This window comes from Eumetopias jubatus, unplaced genomic scaffold (genome assembly GCF_037043125.1).
Source record: "Eumetopias jubatus isolate StellerSeaLion01/CBP00866 unplaced genomic scaffold, mEumJub1_p1.0 scaffold_10, whole genome shotgun sequence".
NCBI lineage: Eukaryota > Metazoa > Chordata > Mammalia > Carnivora > Otariidae > Eumetopias > Eumetopias jubatus.
The window spans coordinates 67,674,942-67,697,172 of record NW_028274816.1 but is presented as its reverse complement, the minus strand read 5'-3'; the positions used below and the strand labels follow the sequence as shown (position 1 = coordinate 67,697,172).

Genomic DNA, 22,231 nt, shown 5'->3' with positions numbered 1-22,231 from the left:
GCGCTCAGTGGGGAGTTGGCTTGAGATCCTTTCTTTCCCTCTCCATCTGCCCCTTGCCCCTTGCCCCCTTCTAATAAATAAATAAATCTAAAAAAAAAAAACAAAAGCCATATATATATATATATATATACGTATATATATATATATATATATATATATATATGCCAAGCATACAGCCAACAGCACAACTACCAGCCTGAGAAAGGCATATAAATATTTCAATGTGTGTTCAAGTCCTCCTAAACAAGCTCTTCTTCAAGGCACCTTTCCACACCCAACAATTCACTCACCGTGTAAAACGAATGATGCCAATTATGGTGCCAAGAGCACTCAGTGGGGGAACACCAACCTTCCCAACAAAAGGTGGCATGACCAGAAAACCACCAACAAAAGAATGAAGCTCAATCCTGACCTTCCCATCATATACAAAAATGAACTCAGAATGCATCAGCAACCTCAATAAAGCACCAGAAGTATACAACTATTAGAAGAAAATCTAGGGGGGGTTAAATCTTCATGACCTCAGATTTGGCGATGGACTCAGATTTGACACCAAAAACATGAGCAACTAAAGAAAAAACTTGATAAATTGGGCTTCATCAAAACTAGACTTTGTGCCTCAAAGAACATTATTAAAGAAGTGAAAAGACAACCCACAGAATGGGAGACAGTATCTGCAAAGCATATATCTGGTAAGGGTTCATTATCCAGGAGAGAGATATATATCTCCAAGAGGGGTGTGTGTGTGTGAATATATATATATATATATCCAAAATAAAAAAAAAATATGCATCTCATAAAGTACAACAAAAAGACAACCCAACCCAATTAAAAACATGAACAGGTGACTTGAACAGACATATCTCCAAAGAAGATATATGAAGGACCAAGAAGCACATGAAAAAAAAAAACATTTAACATCCCTGGTCACTGAGAGAATGCACATCAAAGCCACAATAAGACACCACTTCACACCCATCATAATGGCCAGAGTTACTAAAAAAAAGAAAGTAAATGTTGACCAGCGTGTGGAGAAACTGGAACCCTCATACAAGGCTGGTGGGAACAGAAAACAGTGCAGCCACTGTGGGAAAGTCTGGTGGCCCCACAAAAAATCCAACACAGAGTTGCCATATGACCCTGCTGTTTCGCTCCTAGGAACAGATCTAAAATAAATGAAAACATTTGTGCACACAGAAACTCATACACAAGTGTTTAATGCAGAATGACTCGTAAGAGCCAAAAGGTGGAAACAACCCAAATGTGCACTAATGGACGAAAAGATTAACAAAATATGGAAGATCCACACAATGTGCGATCACTTAAACATATAAAGGAATGAATTACTGATGCACGCTACAGCATGGATGAACCCTGAAAACATGCTAAGAGAAAGAAGCTAGACACAAAGGGTCATCTACTGTACCACTCCTTTTAAAGATTTTATTTTATTTATTTGAGAGAGAGAGTGAGAGAGAGAGAGCACAAGACAGGGAAGGTCAGAGGGAGGAGCAGACTCCCCGCTGAGCAGCAAGCCCGATGTGGGACTCGATCCCGGGACTCCGGGATCATGACCTGAGCCGAAGGCAGTCGCCTAACCAACTGAGCCACCCAGGCGCCCTGTACCATTCCTTTTATAAAATATTCAGAATAGGCAAATCCAGAGAGACAACAAGCAGATTAGCGATTTCAGGTGGTGGGGGAGGGGTTGGGGGAGGGAGAATTCATTCCTGGAGGTGGGGTTTTCTTCTGAGATGAAAAAGTTCTGAGGTAGAGAGATGGTGTTTGCACAATGTGGTGAGTAAATGCCACTCAATTGTACGCTTTAAACTGTTTAATTGTACGTTCTGTGAATTTCACCTCAATATAAAATATAAAAGCAACACCTACAATCAAGGTAGTTCCCTTGGAAAATCATTTCACAGTCGAGATGGGGGTACACTGGGAGTTCGCAAAGCCACAGCTGACACAGGCACCATGCCTGCCCGCATCATGCATGGTCCTTTCCCCTTCGGTCACAGGGTGACCTAGAGAACGGAGGGAGACCACCACCAGGTGCTAGGTGAGAGCTGATATCCCGCCCCCACCATCACGTGCTCTTTCAGGAGCAATGAAAGTAACTCTTCTAAGACACATGGAACGAGGCTAAAGGCATTACTTTTACACCTTTGTGGCTCATGGTGGCAAAATCTAAGTACTTTGAGACTTAGTGTAAGAAGCCAGAAGGTATGAAATCCAACAGCTCCCCGTTTGTCACCTACACTCCCGCAACAGGTCCCACAGTCAACTGGAAGTACGCCAGCCCATCGGAGGGAACACCCCGAATGAGAGTAAGCTCTCTCTCCTCAAGGGTGTATTTATTCATCACGTTGCATTAAGGCAACTTTATAGGGCAGGATAGACCAAGAAGTAGAACCTTCCTCCATCAGACTCTCCTTGTCCTGTGCCTTCCTCATCTGTCCCTCCACAAGACCTTCGACAATGACCTTATTGCTACTAATACTCTATCTTTAAGTGCATCATCCACAATATTCAGACAAGACTCAGTTCAGGCCTCTTATACTACTCCAACTAAAAACCAGATGCGCTGAGAATTTTCCCAATACTCTACTTCCAGTCCCAACATTATACTACTGAATATCCCCTGGGAGGTGGAGCAACTTGACCAAAGTTGCCTTAATGCAACGTGATGAAAACTGAGGTTCCTCAGTCCCCACACCACTGCTCAATTACTTTGCCCTTGGACATCCTGCAAAATACTCCGTGTAAAAACCTCTACGTTGACAGCCTAGAAGCTGCTCTGGAGATGGCAGGTGGGAGCGGTAGTGAGATGCACAGGGTGCAGGGTGGGCAGGTGCTCTCAACAAGTCGGGAAAGACGGAGTCCAAAGGGCGAGGTGGGAGTCAGGCTGCCCCGGGTCACTCTCACTCTTCAGCTTCCCCCTCCTGGGCCCGCCGCCCTCCTCCCCACCCGCCGCCCTCCTCCCCACCCGGACACAGAAATCTAATTTCTAGCTTGGTTAAACACATATGCAAACAATACCCATATTGTTTAAATAAATTAAGGGACTCTAACACAGCAAAGAACCGATCTTTCTCCCATTTCAAGGTTTTGTTTCTGAAAGCGAACTTTCTAAAACTTATGCTTTCTAGCAAAAGCAGACACAGAGTTTCAGTCAGGTGGACGAAATGAATAAATTTCTGAAGTGATTTTTATAGATGACTCTGGATAATAGTAAGATTCTTCAGAGAGCTTTTTTAAGTGCAAACAGAGTTCCAATTTTCCACAACCCTTTAAGCCCATGAAGTCACAGCCCAGGAAAAAGAGCAGAGCGGCCTACGCGGGTCTGGTGTGAGATACAGACATGGCAGGAATACTCTTCATTTATATTGTGAAAGCACGTATCTACATTAAGTAAATGGTACATAATTTTGTCACACCCATACTGTCCCGAGCAGTGTCTTTTCCGTCTGGTTAGTCAATGTAAGAGATCACGGATGACCTCATTCCTCCGTGGGACATAATTCATGAGAGCACCACAGGCACCATAAGCTCTCTTTCCAAAAAGGCCAATCAGCTCACCATCACAATTTGAGTCCCCTTGTTCCAAGCAGGTTTTTTACGAGCGCTTGCTGTGAGTTCTTAGTTACGAGTGTGGCAGTCCAAGAGGGATGACTCAGTTAGTACATTCCATTTCTACTATTTCTACTATCGAAAAAGGCCTAAAAAGATCTTTAACTGGAATCACCGAGCCCCCATGAAGTTTCTTTGGCCTGGACCTTTCGAAAGTGATTTTCTTAAGGACAGCCTAAGAACCTCACCATCACTGAAAACATTATTCTGAAGGAGAGAAACATTTAAGGAGCACAGTTAGAAATAAAGCCAAGGACAAAACTTGTGCTTTATATAACTTCCAGAATGTGTGACAGTTGGAACTTGTTAAGTATAAGAAATATAAATTTATCTTGACGCCACAGTGCTGTTAGCCTTTTCATGACTCTGTGTTATCGAGAACAGTGAAAATCCATTATAGAAAGTGACAGAAACCACCCAGCTGGGCTGTCAGCCATGCTGACATCAATAACCCAACACTGCATCTAAGATCTTTCTTTGCGAATTCTTGCCTCATCGAATACCTAACCATGCTTTTCAGAGGGAAAGAAGGCTCTGAGGCTGCATTAAAGAAAGAGCTGAACAGTGAGCCTTTGTAATCGATCATTTCAAGTTACATAAAATACTAACTTCAACTCCAATGCCTAAAGGCAGGCTAGGTGCATAATCCCTTTGAGTCCTGGGTATTTCACCGCCCCTGGACTTCCACAAGGATTTCAGACTGGCCCCTGGGATGAGGGGTGCTGGGAACCACAGGTCAGGGAACAGGGGGCTGCTGTGCCAGGGAGATGCATCGGAGGGCGCCTTACCCAGGTTGTGCCGCTTGGACTTGGCATGTTCGTGGATATGTTTCTTTGTGAAGCAGCCGAAGAAGACACAGTGCAGGCAGGAGTGAAGCCTGTTCAGGTGGACTCCACAAACGTGACAGACGCACGACTTCGCCTGAAATTGAGAGCAGAGAATTAGAAACCAGGCGTTCTAGGGCAGAAAGTGGTCAAGCGAAGTGATCCACAACCAACAAGGCAGTGGGAGGAAAGGACATCACAGGGTATCACCAGTCTCACTCAACAAGAGATCTCTTTGTTAATCCTTTCAACGGCTCCAAAAGGTACTCTTGGCTCATTTAGCTCAAAACTAGCTCCATGTAAGAAAGCTCAAGCCCACAATCTCAACTACCAAAACCCGTAAGCGGCTCAGATGTTTACCACATGAAGCCTTAGGAGCCATCAGTCTCCTCCCCGGTCCCGACGGGGTGCTGCCCACCCTCTAGTCTCCTTCCCCATTTCACACCAGCGACTCAGCCTAGCCACCCTTCCCGTGGACATCACTGTACGTTTGCGATCCCAGGTCTCAAGACCACAGCCAATTTACAAGCCATCGTCAACCAGCAGAGAGGGACATGAGTCAAAGTGATACAGAAGAACAAGAAAAAGAAAGTTTGTTGCCAAGAGTTAGACCACAGAAACCTAAAATTTTAATCTCAGCCATTGCGAGCAGTGATAATTCTTACACACCCAAACCACCCAAGACCACCACTGTTTTCTAGCCCAGTATGACCTCTGCACCGCAGTAGTAACTATAAACTCCCTGCAGATCATCAAATTGAATTTCCAGCCTCTGAGAGGACACCATGGTGTCGGATTTTCTTCTGCGGTGATGGGTGGGCAGGAAGCAGGGGGATGAAGGCCAGGAGGAAATAAACAGGGTACGGGGAAGGGAAGGTTAAGACAGAAAGCGCTGCCAACACAAACATTACACACTCCCTGCTGCATGCGCTCTAGACGCTGGTGCCGCGGGCCTTCAGATGATGTACCTCATTCAATGCTCACAACCACCCGCTGGGGAAGGTTTGCGCTCTTCTGACATCTGAAGAGTTACTTAAGTGTATATATGCTTGTGACCTGTGTGTGCGTGACACAGTTAGAATGGACACTAGGACGTGCCTAACCCCAGGAGGCCCCTCAGCCTGGAAGCAGCCCCTCCTAAGCTTCGCTCTGCACACACAAGATCAAATCAAGTGCCAAGCCCAGGGGTGACAGGGCATTCACCTAGAGCGGGGGGCATGGAGGAAGGAGAGGATCTGGGCACCGGGCTCAAATCATATTTACATAAAACACAAATCAGTTTTCACCTAGATAGTAACTGCCTAAAGGGAAGCCGTGTAGGGACACTGATAACTCTGTCAGCCTCCAGGAGGAGGGAGAACTGGTGCAGAGGAGTTGGCCAGGGAGGGTGCGGGGGCATATGCTCCTCAAAGACAAGAGAGCCCTGCAGCCACAGACCGTAAGACAAAACAGACAAGCTCCTCTCTCTGGCCCACCCCCACCTCGTGCACGCTCATGCTCTCACTCTCTCTCTCTCTCAAATAAATAACTCTTTAAAACAAAAACAAAAATAAACGTCACAGTAGTATAAATAGTTATCATCTATTGATCCTTCTAGCGATAAATCAAAGAAATTAAGTAACCATAATTGCTTTTAGGAATACAGAGGACATGTCTAAATTACATACACAGTTATATTTGACGTAAGCCACTGATACTTTCAGGTTATCACGGAAAATTTCCCTTTGGCTATAAATATTGTAGGCAACAGATTCCGGAAGATTCGTAGTTACAACCACAAGCTAGACTCCATTTACTGTTCACTACAATTACAGATACAAAGAATGGGAAAGATTAAGAGGTGTCCTTTATTTTTATCACTCAGGATATTTTTTCATCTTTTTTTAAGATTTTATTTATTTATATTCCAGAGAGAAAGAGAGTGTGCGCACAAGCACGCAGAGGGAGAGGGAGAAGCAGGTTCCCTACTGAGCAAGGACCCTGGGATCATGACCTGAGCCAAAGGCGGTCGCTTAACCAACTGAGCCATCCAGGCGCCCCAGTCAGGATATTTTAGAGGCATTATAATGATTTCTTTTAAAAAATTCCTCTATGAACTTTAAAACAGTAAACCCAATTCTATTTATATAACAAAAAAATTCAAGAGTAGCATTACCTTGAAAATATAAGCTTATCTGGATCATTACATAACTAATTTTCCCTTAAAACACACAAAAACTTTTTAAAAAAGATTTATTTACTTTAGAAAGAGAGACTTTAGAGAGAGAGACTTGGGGCTCTAGAGAGAGAGAGATTGAGACTTGGGGCTCAATCTCATGACCTGAGCTGAAATCAAGAGGCAACACCCAACCAATGAGCTAGCCAGGCACCCCAAAACACACAAAAGGTTTTTTAAAAAGATAAAAATTAAGCCCTGAACTTCAAATGTAAAGCTCTATCACCTGTTCTTTTGCAGAATTTCATGAAACAGGAATCTGCCTGAGGAAAAAGATCCTCAAGAATCTTAGCTGCACAAAAAAACTATAGCTAAACACACAGAAACTGATCATGTCCTGATGCTACCAGGTCAGGGAAAGAAAGCCTCAAATATAAATAAATGCACACACATATCCAGGATTCTAAATCCTTTTCATTTAAATAAAGCCCATGCTTGAGGCGCCTGGGTGGCTCAGTCGGTTAAGTGTCTGACTCTAGATTTCAGCTCAGGTCATGATCTCAGGGTTGTGAGATCAAGCCCCATGTTGAGCACTGCACTTGGGTGTGGAATCTGCTTGGGATTCTCTCTCTCCCTCTCCCCATGCACGCATGCACACTCTCTCAAATAAATAAATAAATAAAATCGTTTTAAAAATTAAAATAAATAGGGGCGCCTGGGTGGCTCAGATGGTTAAGCATCTGCCTTCAGCTCAGGTCATGATCCCAGTGTCCTGGGATCGAGCCCCGCATCAGGCTCCCTGCAGGGAGCCCGCTTCTCCCTCTCCCTCTACTCTTCCCCCTGCTTGTGCTCTCTCGCTCTGTCAAATAAGTAAATAAAATCTTTAAAAATAAACAAATAAAGCCCATGCTCTATATTCATTTTAAAGCACATATCAAATAAATAAATAAAATCTTAAAAAAAAAATTCATCAAGGAGTATGCTTTAACAGGAGGGATAAAAAGCCATAATACAAAATAATAAACACACTGATAAAAGATGTGGTTATACTGAGAGACAAACCAAACGCTATGGAATTTAAAAGGAGCAACAACCACACCTGACTGAGGACGACTGGAGAAATCAGAAAAGTCTGTATACAATTTCTGTTCAAATTCTATGGAATTCTATAGAATAAATGTTTCTAACAAGGGGTATGACTTCAGTTCATATGGAGAAAAGAAAATTAACTCAAAGTGGGAAGACCTGCTCTTGGGAAGAACAAGAAGGAAAGCATGTAAGTGAGGACCTAACTTCCTCGTCTGGGCAACCTCACTGAAGTGTGTTAACACCTAGACGCTACCTGGAGGCGGTGTAGCGCCCACCACTGAAGGCGTTACTGGGTGGATGGATCCAACAGCTGGGAGACCAGTTCCCTAACAGTAACGAAGCAGCCAGCGATGGGCAAGAGTACACTAAGCACAGAAGCAGAAATCTGTCTCTGATGGTGTCTTTTGTAATTTCTATCAGCACTATCCAACAGAAGGTTCTATGATGCTACAAGTGTTTTGGGTCTGCACTGTCCGTTACAGCAGTCATTACCGAGAAGTGACTCTGGCAGCCAAGAAACTGGGTTTTTTATTCTATTTCACAGTAATTACAAACAGCACATGTGGCTAGTGACTGGAGTGCTGGACAGCACAGTTCTAGATCCTAAATGGAGCAACGGCTGACTTACATGAGTTCTGTCTCCTGAGTGCATTTACCCCTGAAAGCTGAAGCACAGAAACTAGAGCAGCTCGAAATAACCCTGGACGCCCCAAGAAGCAGTACACGTAATAAAGACATTTGTAGGTTTGACACCAAATCTCAGGATGTTAAAACAAAGGCAAGTGATTACTACTGCCAAGTACTAGTGAAAAGAATTAGATAGATGTCCATTACTTATCAAAGCCAGCTGCTGACTTCCAGTTAATTCTTTAAGGATCTTGCATCCAGTTGTAGGCAATCCCGTGACCCCCTCAGCATCTGTTACAGGGCACAGGAGCGGGTCCAATTCCAGTTTCCACCACTCTCGCTGTGGGATCAAACAAGTTACACGGTTCTCTCTGCCTCGGTTTCCTGACTTTTAAATGTGGACACGTTTCTACTTCATATGGCTACTACGAGGATTAAATGGCTGTTTTTTAATGTACTGAGGCCAGTGCCTGTACGTATCAGGATTTATAGTGGGCTGACAGTCGCTTCCCAAAAGATGCGTCCCTGTCTTAATCTCCAGAACCTGAGACTGTTACCTTAGGTGGAAAATTTTGCATTATGTAGTTAAGTTCAGGGTGTAGAGATGAGATTACACTTGATTATCTGGGTGGGCCCTAAATGCCATCCTGAGTGTCCTTGGGAGGGTCACAAAGACCTTGGACAAGGGAATGAAGGCCAGGTGAAGGAGGCAGAAACTGGAGGGTGGGGGTCTAGAGCAGGAACAGGCCAGAACCGTTCCTCCCTTCGAGCCTCTGGAGGGCGGTGGTCCTGCCAACACCAGACTGTGGGGTTCTGGCCTCCAGAACTTGTTCTAAACCCCCCAGTGTGTGGTCACCTGTGAAAGCAGCCGCAGGAAAGAATACATAGTTCACATCAGCTGTTACTATCCTAACCCCCTCCCACTGACACCCTTGCACCACCCACTACTGGTCTGAGTGGGCCGGGGAGAGGCACAGGGGTGGCTGCTTTCTGGAGTGGCTGGTCGCGGCAGGGACGGCAAGGTTCCTCCCTCAGCTCATCCCGCTGGGGAGGCAACACTGGCAACCTTCCTGGATGGGCAGAGGCAGCGGAATTCTGGAGGCTGGCGGGGGTTCCAGGAAACTCAACCCAGAGTCTACTGCTCCTGGAGCCCTTGTAATGATTTCTGTATTAAATCCCTTTCTCCCATAAATTAATTCAAGTAGATTCGGTAGGCTGCAAGGAAATCCTGAAACACAGCTAGGATTTTTTATCGATAGGAAAAGCAGACAGGGGTCAATAACTTAACAGTTCTGTTTGCATCCACCTGGATGAAGCTAGAGAGGATTATGCTAAGTGAAATAAGTCAGTCAAAAAAAAGACAAATACCCTATGATTTCATTCATGTGTGGAATTTTAAGAAACAAAACGAATGAGCAAAGGGCAGGGTCGGGGCAGGAGGCAAACCAAGAAACAGACGCTCAAGTATAGAGAACAAAGTGGTGGTCACCAGAGGGACGGTGGGTGGGGGGGTGGGGATGAGGGGGGCACTTGTGAAAAGCATGGGAGTTGCATGAAGTGTTGCCCCTCTCTATATACACCTGAAACTAGTATTATGCTGTATGTTAACTAACTGGAATTTAAATAAAAACGTAAAAATAAACAGTTCTGATTTTACATAATTCAAGAAATGCACAGAAAGTCCATTCATTCGAGGCCCCAATACTAACAATATTTCCTTGGATACCCTAATCTCTATGATCTTCTTTCTCACACCCTCCTCCCCATACCAAGAAGGATGGGGCAGGGGCAGAAGGGGCACATGAGTCAGGGATGACTCAGTTGTATGGGGAATTTTGAGTCTAGCTTAAAGCAAGCGACAACCATGAGACAGCACCTTGAGAGCTAATGCACGACTTCCCACCACCACTGATCTATTAACATCTGACAATTGTAAGAAGGTAAATTTAATTGTTTTTCATTCTCTTTGATGATTTTTTCAAGGGTTCAAAATACTTTTCTACCATCAGGGACTCTGATATAAGCAAAGGGACAGGAATAAACGTTCCATTTTCTACATGAACTGAGGCACCAAAAGGCAAAGACTTAACTGAAATCAAACAATCTCCTCAGCTTTCCCAGCCTCAGAAAGCCACACTCAGGTCTTTGACTCTCTCAGCTCAAATAGATCTATTTAGCCCAACTCCCTCGAGGTACAGAAGTGAGAGTGACATTAAGTGTGATAGAAGAAATACATATTTTGGTCTTCCCAATTCCAAGCACAAAGCCCTTAAAACCCTTGAATTTCGAAGTGATCTGATTGGTATCTTTTGTTATTCACAAGTTCCTTTCAACCATGTCTAAATTTATGTTAATGAGATGATTTCTGAAAAGCTTCTGGATATCCTCAGGATGGGGTTGGGGTGCCAGGGAACCAACCATGTGATCAGAGGGTTGGAACTCTCAGCCCCATCCCAACCTCCACCAACTGCCAATGATTTAATCAATCATGCCTCTGTAATGTCTAATCAGTGCCTGTTTAATCAATCATAACTATGTAATGAAGCCCTAATGAAAAATGCTGAAAGACAGGGTTCAGAGGGCTTCTGGGTTGGTTAATGCATCCATGTGATGTGGAAAACAAAGGCAGAAGAAAAATTATTAAATTTCCTTACTTGTTACAGCCCACTGACAAGTCCTTGAAACAGCGTGACATTCCTCTAGGAACTTAAGCGCCTCGATGTTAATACTTTGCTAAGGGTAAAAGGCAATCTTAGCCCGACCCCCAGGAGCCTGTAAGTCTACTTTAACATATAAAAATTCCTCTGGAGGCGCCTGGGTGGCTCGTCAGTTAAGCAGCTGCCTTCAAGCTCAGGTCATGATCTCAGGGTCCTGGGATCAGACCCCCTGTTGCGCTCCCTGCTCAGCGGGGGTCTGCTTCTCCCTTTCCTTCTGACCCCCCCCTTCCCTCTGCTCAAGTGCGCTCTCTCTCAAATAAATAAATAAATAATCTTTTAAAAAATTCCTCTGGAAACTTCCTTTATCCCTACTCCCCCAAATATATGTTGGCAATCATCCCCCAAGCATATGACCCACAGATGTACATCTGAAGGCTCTCATGACTAAGGTTTTATTAGGCCGTAATAAATAACCTTTTCCTAACAATAGCTAGCCCCCTCAAGGTCCTGGAAACCTTGCTTCCAAAATTCCTTAGAGATTTAGGCCGTGCCTAACTCCGTCCCCCAACTTGAAAGTATATCATGGGCCACTCCTCACGACCCTGGGTGCAGCTCTTTCTGCCCATGGTCCTGTCCCCGAGCTTTAATAACATCACCTTTCTGCACCAAAGATGTCTCAAGAATTCTTTCTTGGCCATCGGCTTCAAACCCGAACATCTTTCCTCCATCATACACACTGCGAGTGTGGTGCACCCTGACTCCCCTGGGACAAAGCTCCTGTGCCCAGGGCCCCCCCAGACCCCATCCTATGTACCTCTTCACCTGACTGTTCACCTGTACACTTATTTTATAATAAATTGGTAAATGTAAGTAAACGTTTCCCTGAGTTTTGTGAACCATTTTAACGAATTACCGAACCTGAAGAAGGGGTCCTAATCAGCTGCAAGCACAGGTGCCGATCTGGACTCGTGACTGGTGTCTAAAGTAGGAGCAGTGCTCTTGGACTGAATCCTTAAGCTATACAATCTTACACTGTCTCCAGGAAGGGTCCAAATTGAGTCTAATTTGTACGACATATGGCCACTGTCTGCCGAGTTTAGAGAATTACTTGGTGGTGATGTAAAACAGTCCAGAATAACTTAGTGGGAGCACAAACTTCAGACTCAAAGTAACCTAATTTCAAGGCCCAGACTTGGTGTTCACAGTAAGTGCCCTTGGGTAGGTTAGGCGACTTACCTGCCACGCCTACCTAAAACATGTATTACGAGTACCAAAATCAAGTGAAATTATGTACGAAAAATGCTTTATAAAATATAAAACGCTATGTAAATTAAACAGTATTATCATAAATGAGAAATGAGTGACACTCAAGAGAGACTGGGGGACCTGTGCAGGTCACACTTTTGGGCAGAAGCAAAGGCAAAATCCCCACGGTACTGCCTGCCTTGGGCTACCCTTTTTTCCCCCTTTGGGCTATTCTCAACTTAAATTCTGTATCACCTCCCAACTGTCAGTTGTCAATGTCTATAGGGAGTGATCAGATTCTCCTAAACCTCATTTTAACCTGCTCTTTCCACCTTATTCCCCAAAGCCTTTTACCAGAGCTGCTAACAATAATAAAAGCTACTGAATCTGGTTTAATTTTACTATCTGCTGGAGGTACCGGTCAACATAAGATGAGAGGAAAGAAACAAACCTCAAAGATCTGTTAAGGTAGGTCATTTCAGTCCCTGAAAACTGAGTTTACGTACTTCCTACTTAATCTTCTTAACTTTCACAGCACAAAGGGCAAACCATAATGCGTGCCAACCTGTAAATAACTGGTTAGGCAGCCAGAGGATGCCAGGATGCAGCACAGACCAGGACAAAAGAATCTGACTGTATTACAAATAAATATATGCGATAATGCCCACGTATGCAGAGGGTATGGGACAACTTGCCTGAGTAACTTGGAAACGAGTGGAGGGTGTAAAACAAAAGGCAAAAGGAGCCATAGGAGAGCCAGGTGATAACACTGCTTCCCCGAGGAGGGGCAGAGTAACAATTCTGAAACCGCTGTTGAAGGGGAAAATTTTTCCTCTACCCTTCAAGATTCTTCCAGCTAGTCTAAGATTTAAATTGACATGAGACAGAATAACCAAAGAAAAAGAACCAAAGTTTAATTATGTGCACATGGAGACCAATACTGACATTAAGACCCAAAGAAATGACAAAAGCTGGCAAAGAGACAATAAATCACAGAGGAATTGACAGGACAAAAACTTATGTTCAGGAACTTCAATTATTAAGGAATTAAACACAGATTTGGGGCTGGGCCGTAAATTGGTAAAAAAAGTAATAAAAATTATACAGCTTTCTCGGTTCTAAATTCCCTATCTCTGCCAGAGTGTTCTTTCACGGGCCGTTTTTAAGGAACTTTTAATTCAGAATAGACAATATGCCAAAGTGTCACATTTGGGGGCAAGACTTTCCTTGGTGCCTATACCACTATACAAGCAAACTGAAATTAAACAAGCAAACTGCCACATAGATGGTGGGTAAGTTTCTTTTTTTTCTTTAATTTTTTATTGTTATGTTAATCACCATACATTACATCATTAGTTTTTGATGTAGCGTTCCACGATTCATTGTTTGTGCATAACACCCAGCGCTCCATGCAGAATGTGCCCTCTTTAATACCCATCACCTGGCTAACCCATCCCCCCACCCCCCTCCCCTCTAGAACCCTCAGTTTGTTTTTCAGAGTCCATCGTCTCTCATGGTTCGTCTCCCCCTCCGACTTACTCCCCTTCATTCTTCCCCTCCTGCTATCTTCTTCTTCTTCTTCTTTTTTTTCTTAACATATATTGCATTATTTGTTTCAGAAGTACAGATCTGTGATTCAACAGTCTTGCACAATTCACAGCACTCACCATAGCACATACCCTCCCCAATGTCTATCACCCAGCCACCCCATCCCTCCCACCCCCCACCACTCCAGCAAGGTGGGTAAGTTTCTATCTGTGGGACAGAGAAGTTACAGACAAGCAAGAAAAGGCTAGAATGACCCACGCTGTATCGGATTAGAGTTGGAGACATCACTATGAACTCAGGTATAGTTTAATAAGGGTAGAGATGAACGACCATAGACTTGTGTGTACATGAATTGGCACATACACGTCTGTTTCTTAGCTCTGTCCCCTGAGGGCTGAGAAGCCAAATCACTGGTATTAACAAGCACAGCCACTGCCCAAACCGTATTTTCTAACTCTATTCTCCAATAAAAGGACAAGGGCCCCTTGGAGAAATGGTAGATTCTAAGACCGGGGCAGAAAATATACAATATAAGCCTAGAAACTCACAGTACCAGAAATTAAGGAAGTCCTCAAAAACAATAAGCCAAACAAAAATTGCTAAGGGTATGCCAAAGTGACAGGGAAGACAACCGGAAGAGCTCCCAATGGCTAAAGCTGGAAGAGTCTGAGCAACATAACAGAATACTGGATTATAACCCATAGTATAAAATATCTGTAAATCCATACTGATACAAAAGATTGAATAAATACTAAATGAGTGAGAAAGGACAAATATTGCCTATAGAAAAATTCCAAATAATCTGGATACTCTGGCCTCAAGGACGCACAGCTTAACTGCCCTCTCCTTGCATGTGACCTGTGCAGAGTGACAGTCCTCATAGTATGGAAAGGAGGGAAAAGGAGCCACTTTATTGTAGAGCAGCCTCACAGCCATGCCATCAAGCTTACCACCAACAGTCCTAAGTCGTGTTGACCCCATCACCCTTGACAGGGCTTGGTAAGGGCACTTACCTCTCTGGTCTTCCCAAAAGCCATAACCACAACTATGAGCCATGAGAAGAACATCAGACAAGCCCAAATTGAGGGGCGTTCTATAAAATACCTGAGCAATTTGCCTCAAAACTGCTAAGGTCATCAAAAAGAAGGAAGCTCTGAGAAAATGTCACAATCTGGAGGAGCCTGCAGAGACATGACAGCTACACGTAATGTGGAATCCTGGATGGGGTCGTGACAAAGGAAAAGGAGGTTAGGGAAAAACAAATGGGATCTGAATGAAGTATGACTTTCAGTTAATAACAATGTATCAAGTTTTGTCACTGGTTGTGACAAAAGGTACCACAGTAACAGTGAAAGGTTAACAATCAGGGAGCCGGGGTGGGGTGGTCTGAAGAAAATGGCTGGACTGTATCAAAGATGGACTGTATCAATGCTGACATCCTGGTTTTTAATATTTTATTACAGTTTGCAAGATGGTGGAAACTGCTAAAGGGTACAGAGATGTCTATGTATCATTTTTTACAACAGCATGTCAATCTACGATTATCTCAAAAGAAAAATTTTTTCCATTCCGGACCTTTTACTTGGAATGACCTGTCCCCTGCTTAGTAGGAATGGTATGATGTTTTGTTGTAAGGATTTGAGATTCAAGGCATCGATAAATAAAGCAAAAGTTAATTCCTCAAGAGAATACAGTTTGAAAAGAAAAAAGGTTACTTAAAAGAAAAAAAAAAGACATATCCAAAAAATGAACTGAACTTAAAAAAACAAAAACACAAAACCCAGAGTGGGCCCAGCAGCATTCTCAACGTCATGGGGTAAGCGCCGGGCTGAACCAATGACCTGTCTCAAAGGTGAAGCCAGCAACACAGGCAAAGCTCATGGCTCTCGGTTTATGATCTACCAGTGTGTCCTGTTGCTCCACGTATTCTGTCTAAAGCCAGTAACAGAAGTGTCTTCTCCCAATGATGATTTCTACTAAAAAGTTCAAATGAATCAAAGAGATTCATTCAGATCTCAAGGCACGGATCTCAGACTCCAGAACTAAAGCAGCACTTATAAAGAGATGACCAGTGCACAGCCCTAGACTAGTACATCTTTTCTAAAACACATGGCAAAGTAACCACTGACTTAAGACCATTTTCCTCCTGTAATGACTTCCCTTTCCACACGACAACCAAACACCTGAGCCACACTTCCACAACCTTGACTGTAAGAGCTACTCTCATCTGAGGCAAATGTCCAGAGGCTAACAATCTATATTTGTTGCTTTGTAAAGATTCAAAATGAAAGGGCTTTATGCTTGTACTCCACGAAATTATACTACCTTAAACTTTCATGAGTCATATTTAGTCTTTGTATTTGTCTCCTTTTGGCTACCTCCCTCCCCATGGTTTTCCATAAATAAAAGTGCACTTTTTAAAGGCATCTCAGGTTTGATGTCAAGTAGACAAATCACATTTCAATCCCTCAGTAAATGAAAACATATATTAAAATGACTTGCCTACGATTATTCCTTCTTTAAACTACCACGCTTAAGTTGTATAAGTTCTTAGTAAATCCTACATATCGAAAGCTTGAAGAAAGGGGAAAATAGACAACACTCCTTGCATCCAATTGAATATTAACTGCACAGCTCAACAGATCTATATGCATGGGCAACAAGTGAAAAATGGAAACAAGACAGGGCGCCTGGGTGGCTCAGTTGGTTGGGCGACTGCCTTCGGCTCAGGTCATGATCCTGGAGTCCCGGGATCGAGTCCCACGTTGGGCTTCCTGCTCGGCGGGGAGTCTGCTTCTCCCTCTGACCCTCTTCCCTCTCGTGCTTTCTATCTCTCATTCTCTCTCTCTCAAATAAAATAAAATCTTTTAAAACAATGGAAACAAGATACACAGCATGTATGTTTACATAAATAAAAACATGTAACTGTTTTATGTGCAGATGTATTTATAATTTTTTTAAGCTTTTATTTATTTCAGAGAGCGTGCCAGCGGCAGGCAGAGGGAAAGGGAAAAGTAGGCTCCAATGTGGGGCTCGATCCCAGGACCCTGGGATCGTGACCTGAGCTGAAGGCAGACATTTAACCGACTAAACCACCCAGGTGCCCCTATAATTTTTTAAAAATCTGGAAGACCCAGGCAGCAAACGTATCTTGATAGTGGTTGTGTGGGGCCAGAAATGACTCACCGTTCAATAAGCCTATTCGATAACGTGTTTTATTTTGAGTATGTTCAGGACGGGCGCCTGGGTGGCTCAGATGGTTGAGCATCTGCCTTCGGCTCATGTTGTGATCCCAGGGTCTTGGGATCAAGTCCCGCATGGGGTTCCCTGCTCAGCGGGGAGCCTGCTTCTCCCTCTGCCTCTCTCTCTGTCTCTTATGAATAAATAAATAAAAATCTTTAAAAAAAAATATGTTCAGAGCACCTGGGTGGTTCAGTCAGTTAAGTGACCAACTCTTGGTTTCGGCTCAGGTCACGATCTCCTGGTTGTGGGATCAAGCCCCATGTTAGGCTCCATGCTCAGTGCAGAGTCTGCTTGAGATTCTCTCTCCCCTTCTTCTTCTGCCCCTCCCTCTGCTCTCATGAGTGCTCTCTCTAAATAAATAAAATCTTTAAAAAAATGCAAAAAAAGAGAGTATGTTCCTATTGTCACTTCCGTAACTGTTTTTTTTTTTAAATATACAGATTCAGCCATTTTTATCTTCCTCAGTAAAACTGACGGACAATTAAGCACCTAGAATTATTTACGCCTTCCTTTATGTATGTTCAGGCTCCAATTAGCCTATGTGTGAGAATTACCACTGGGCATCTACAAGTACTCTAAATTTTAAGGCAGATATTTGTAATCCGGCTCTGTGACACCTACTATTTAATGGCATTTTAACAATTAAGATTTCAATTCCTCAAGAGGAGAAACCCAGGGTTCAGAGTTGACTGGACTGAAGAGAGAATGAGAGTCCTAAAAAACAGGGAATCATTCCACATTTAAATGGCAGTGTGAAGACCACAAACATCAAACAGAACACATTGTTCAACAAAGGTATGACTACTGGATCTTCGAGTCCTCCTGCCTCTTATCTATCATTTCCCAGGTAAGTTTCCTTCTCTCTAGGCCCTTTCTCAAAGGAAGTATTTCTCTAAGAAATTTCTACCCAAAGGCTTGCTTTAGGCCCCAAATTTTGTGCCTCGGACGGACAGAAACCTTCAAAAGCAGTTTACTGTCCTCCAGATTACTGACCAAACTAAACCAGAACCCATAATACCAAAATTACAGTATGTTTGACAACTCTTCTTCACTTGATGCAAGGTATAGTTGGTAAAACTATTTACTACATCTATAAAGAAGGCCGTGTTTTGCTTTTTTTAAAGATTTTTATTTGTCAGAGAGAGAGAGAGAGAGAGAGAGAGAGAGAGAGAGAGATGCATGTGCACAAGCAGGGGGAGGGGCAGGCAGAGGGAGAAGCAGGCTCCCCACTGAGCAAGGAGCCCCATATGAACTCAATCCCATTCTGGGATCATGACCTGAGCTGAAGGCTGACGCTTCACTGACTGAGCCACCCAAGGCTTCCCAAAAGGGTTGTGTTTTGAGGACAAGTTCCTGCAAAATTTTAGAGTCACAGAAACAGTTCAAAAAGAGGGGAGTGCGGGGCGCCTGGGTGGCTCAGTCGTTAAGCGTCTGCCTTCAGCTCAGGTCATGATCCCAGGGTCCTGAGGGGATCGAGCCCTGCATCAGGCTCCCTGCTCCGTGGGAGGCCTGCTTCTCCCTCTCCCACTCCCCCTGCTTGTGTTCCCTCTCTCGCTGTGTCTCTCTGTCAAATAAATAAATTAAATCTTTAAAAAAAAAGAGGAGTGATTATTTAAACAATATTCCCCATCCTCCCAAGGTCTATATATTCAAAATACAATGTAGACTTTGTTATGTCATAATAACCAGGAGCACTTAAAATCTTGATGTTTTCATTGTCAGTTTTTCACACACAAACCCTAAAATGGTAAGATATTTGCTATATTCAACACATGCCAGAAAAGCAGAGTCCCCTGTGGCAGCACTGAGTCCTAACTCACAGGAACATGGGAACACTTTTACATTCAGTAGTACACGGGTATTACTGCAATTCAAGCCTATATCGGACAGAAAGTTAGCAAAACTGATCATGTTCTTCTTACTCTGTGCCTACCAAAAGAAGTGTCAAAGGTGGATACAAAAACCATAACCCTTTTCTACTTAGAGAAAGCTCACCTGTTTATCCAGGGCTTTACTGAGACACCACCTCACACCAGTCAGGGCTTTATTTCTATGGTTCCATTGTTGCTGAGACTTCGACCTCAAAAGGCACCTTTGTTTATTTACGAAGATTATAACTTTAAGTTGAAATATTTTTTTTAAAGATTTTATTTACTTATTTGACACAGAGAGACAGCGAGAGAGGGAACACAAGCAGGGGGAGAGAGAAGGAGAAGCAGGCTTCCCACTGAGCAGGGAGCCCAACTCGGGGCTCTAGTCCAGGACCCTGGGATCATGACCTGAGCCGAAGGCAGATGTTTAACGTAACGACCTAGGCGCCCCATTAAGGTGAAATATTTTTATAGCAGACTTCATATTGTTAAAACCAAAAATATACCAAGCCTACATACAGATCCACTGAGAATCCTACTCACTGTGAAACATGCATTGTTCACTGTTAACCATGAGGATTAAACCGTTTGTCAAACCAACTCTTCCTTGGCTGGGCCACTAGAGAGTGCTAGACATACAGTTAGACAGGACCCAAATGATACAAAAATGACCCCCCCTCCCCGCCCCCAACAAAATCTGGAGCAGAAAAGACGAAGGACATTAGGATTCCTGGCTGGTATACTACAAAACAGTGACAGATCTGAAATTGGAGATAAGTATTTATCACCACCTCTTGTCTGTCAATAGCTCAAGTTCTTACAAGTGAGTAACAGAGATGTGCTTCCACAGCTCCCAAACTAAGCAACTGGCATTAAAGGATTAATCCAAGACATATAGCAAAAGAAAAAGTGGTTCCTTCCTTTAGGAAAGAAGACAAAGTTAATGATGTGTTAAACTTGACTCCTTCAGCTTTGTTAATTTACAGGGGAAGGGGAGACAGAAGAAAAAAGCAGGGGATTCCTTAAGTAAGGAATCCAATGCGGACAGGAATCTTACACACGCCATATAAATCTCAACCAATAAACTAATGACATGGAACAGTAACAAGATTATCACCTGAAGACCACCGGTTTCAACCAGGGTATTTTTTTAGGAGCACACAATTCCATCAGCAAGAATCTCACTCTGATCCTAATAGAAATCATCTCTGACTTCAGTTCATTCTAAGAGATAATGCTTCCCAACACCATCACTAATGAAAACTGGTGCTAAACCCCTACAATCTCAGTGGATGTTAGTTTAAAAAATTAAAAAAAAAAAACTACAAAGGTGGAAAGAACCTCACACCTCCCAATCTCACTGCATTGCAAAATCGCGTTACACTGTAACAAGATTTATTCACCTAATACTATATTTTCTGATTTCCATATAATAAGCCTAATGGGGCATTTATCTGAAAAAGATAACACTAAATGTAATTTCCTCAACGTCTCACGGAGGTGATCAGTTTCTTATTAAAGCCTCTTTACGCAGAAGGCACGCCACTGTCCCACCTCCCCATCAAACCGATCTTCTTTTAAATCCACTCCTCCGTAGCTACAAGTGATTCTCCAAAACACATCGTGCTGATAACGAAATGGCTTTCCCAGATATAGGTGTAACAGGGGCTTGACTTGCTCCCTTTCCAACTGCTCGTCCCCTCCACCCACGTCCATATCTGAAACGAGGCGGGACGATGCCATCTCCCTGCATTCCTTCCTGCAGACCCTGGAGCCGGTGTGTGTTCTGCCCAAGCACCACACAGTTGTAGCTTCATACTGACAACTCCCGGTCGAGATACATGGCTCAGTTTCCCTGACCAAGGTAAGTAAGCCTTAACTCACGCTCCAGATTCATGGGAGCTCAGTATGGTGGCAGGGGACGGACCCACAGCAGATCACCCAACAGTCCCCGGAGTCTTTGTCCCTTTTTAGTTTTCTGTCCTACGTCTTCTCATTGCCCCCAACCCCGCCCCCGAACCCTCCCCTGCCCCGGAGGGTTCCTCGGTGAAGCCTAGCGCTGGAACCTGGGACACCTTCCTACGTACCAGGCTTCCACCGTTACCCCGGAGGAGAAAACCGCCCCCTTCCCAGATCTGCACTCGCCCACCTCCGGAACTGGACACGCCCCAAGCCCCACCCCTGCTCCGCCCCCACTCCCGCAGCGGAGGGGGAGGAAGACGGGGGAGGGGAAGAGGGGCGGGAGGACCCAGGCGGAGGGGAAAGGGAGGGGGGAGGAGGGAGGAGGGGAAGGGGAGGAGGGGAAGGGGAGGAGGGGAGGGGAGGGGGAGGGGAAGAGAGGGGGCGGAGGACCCAGGCGGAGGGGAAGGGGAGGAGAGAGGAGGGGGAGGGGGAGGGGAAGGGAGGAGGGGAAGGGGGAGGGAGGGAGGGGAAAGAGGGGAGGGAGGGGGAAAGAGGGGAGGGAGGGAGGGGGAAAGAGGGGAGGGAGGGAGGGAGGGAGGGAGGGAGGGAGGGAGGGAGGGAGGGGGAAAGAGGGGAGGCAGGAGAGAGGGGGCAGGGGAAGAGGGGGCAGGGAATAAGAAAGGAGAAGAGCCCTCTCGGGCCCCCCCGCCCCGCCCCGCCGGCGAGCGCAGCCCGGGAGGGGTCCGCAGGAGGCTAACAAGCCCTTCCTACCTTCTCCTCGCCCCCCAACAGGGCCCAGAAGCCCCGCCACCACCCACTTGCTGGGCAACGGTGCAAAAAGAAGGGTCTCCCCCGGCTCCCTGCTCAGCCCGCAGTTTTCCGGGGGAGAGGGGACTCGCACCTTGCGCTTGCGGGCCTCCGCCGTGCCGCTCCACACAAAGCACTGGTAGATGGCCCGCAGGTTCTGCTTCCAGTTGTCCACCTTGAAGCTGCTCAGGTGCGAGCAGCCCGGCGGCGTCACCACCAGCTCCGCGTCCATGGCCTCGCTCTCCGGCTCGGGCCGGGACACCATGGGGGGCAAGGCCCGGCCGCGCGCGGGGGGCGGCGAAGGGGACGAGGACGACGCCAGCGCGGCGCAGGGGCGGGGGGGGGGGGGCTGCTCGGCGGCGCGCCCCGGCCGGCCGGAGAACTGGCGCCGGGAACAAAGCGCGGGCAGCCGCGGGGCTGGCGGACAAAGACCCGGCTGCGCGGACGCCAAGGGGGAGGCGGCGGCCAGGCAGGCGCCGCCCGCGCTGCGCTCGCCGGGTTTGCGGAGCGCGGCGCGGGGCGGGGCGCGGAGGCCGCAGGCGGAGGTTACGTCATCCCCGGCCGGCCGCGGGCGCCGCACTGCGCAGGCTCCGGCCGCTCCCGGGCCCGCCCCGCCACCCCACCGCCCCC

At 45.4% G+C, this 22,231-nt stretch overlaps 1 protein-coding gene across 1 annotated transcript in view; it reads right to left on the bottom strand.

Annotated features, from left to right (window-relative positions):
• The window catches only part of USP22 (ubiquitin specific peptidase 22), a 41,998-nt gene extending 20,064 nt beyond the window's left edge, over positions 1-21,934 (bottom strand). Inside the window, exons 1-2 of the mRNA XM_028089454.2 lie at positions 21,696-21,934; positions 4,422-4,554 (exon numbers count right to left, since the gene is read on the bottom strand). Of these exons, the coding sequence (XP_027945255.1) occupies positions 4,422-4,554; positions 21,696-21,866 (304 nt within the window). The 5' untranslated portion in view covers positions 21,867-21,934. The remainder of the gene's footprint in view (positions 1-4,421; positions 4,555-21,695) is intronic.
• Between the last annotated feature and the right edge of the window lie 297 nt (positions 21,935-22,231).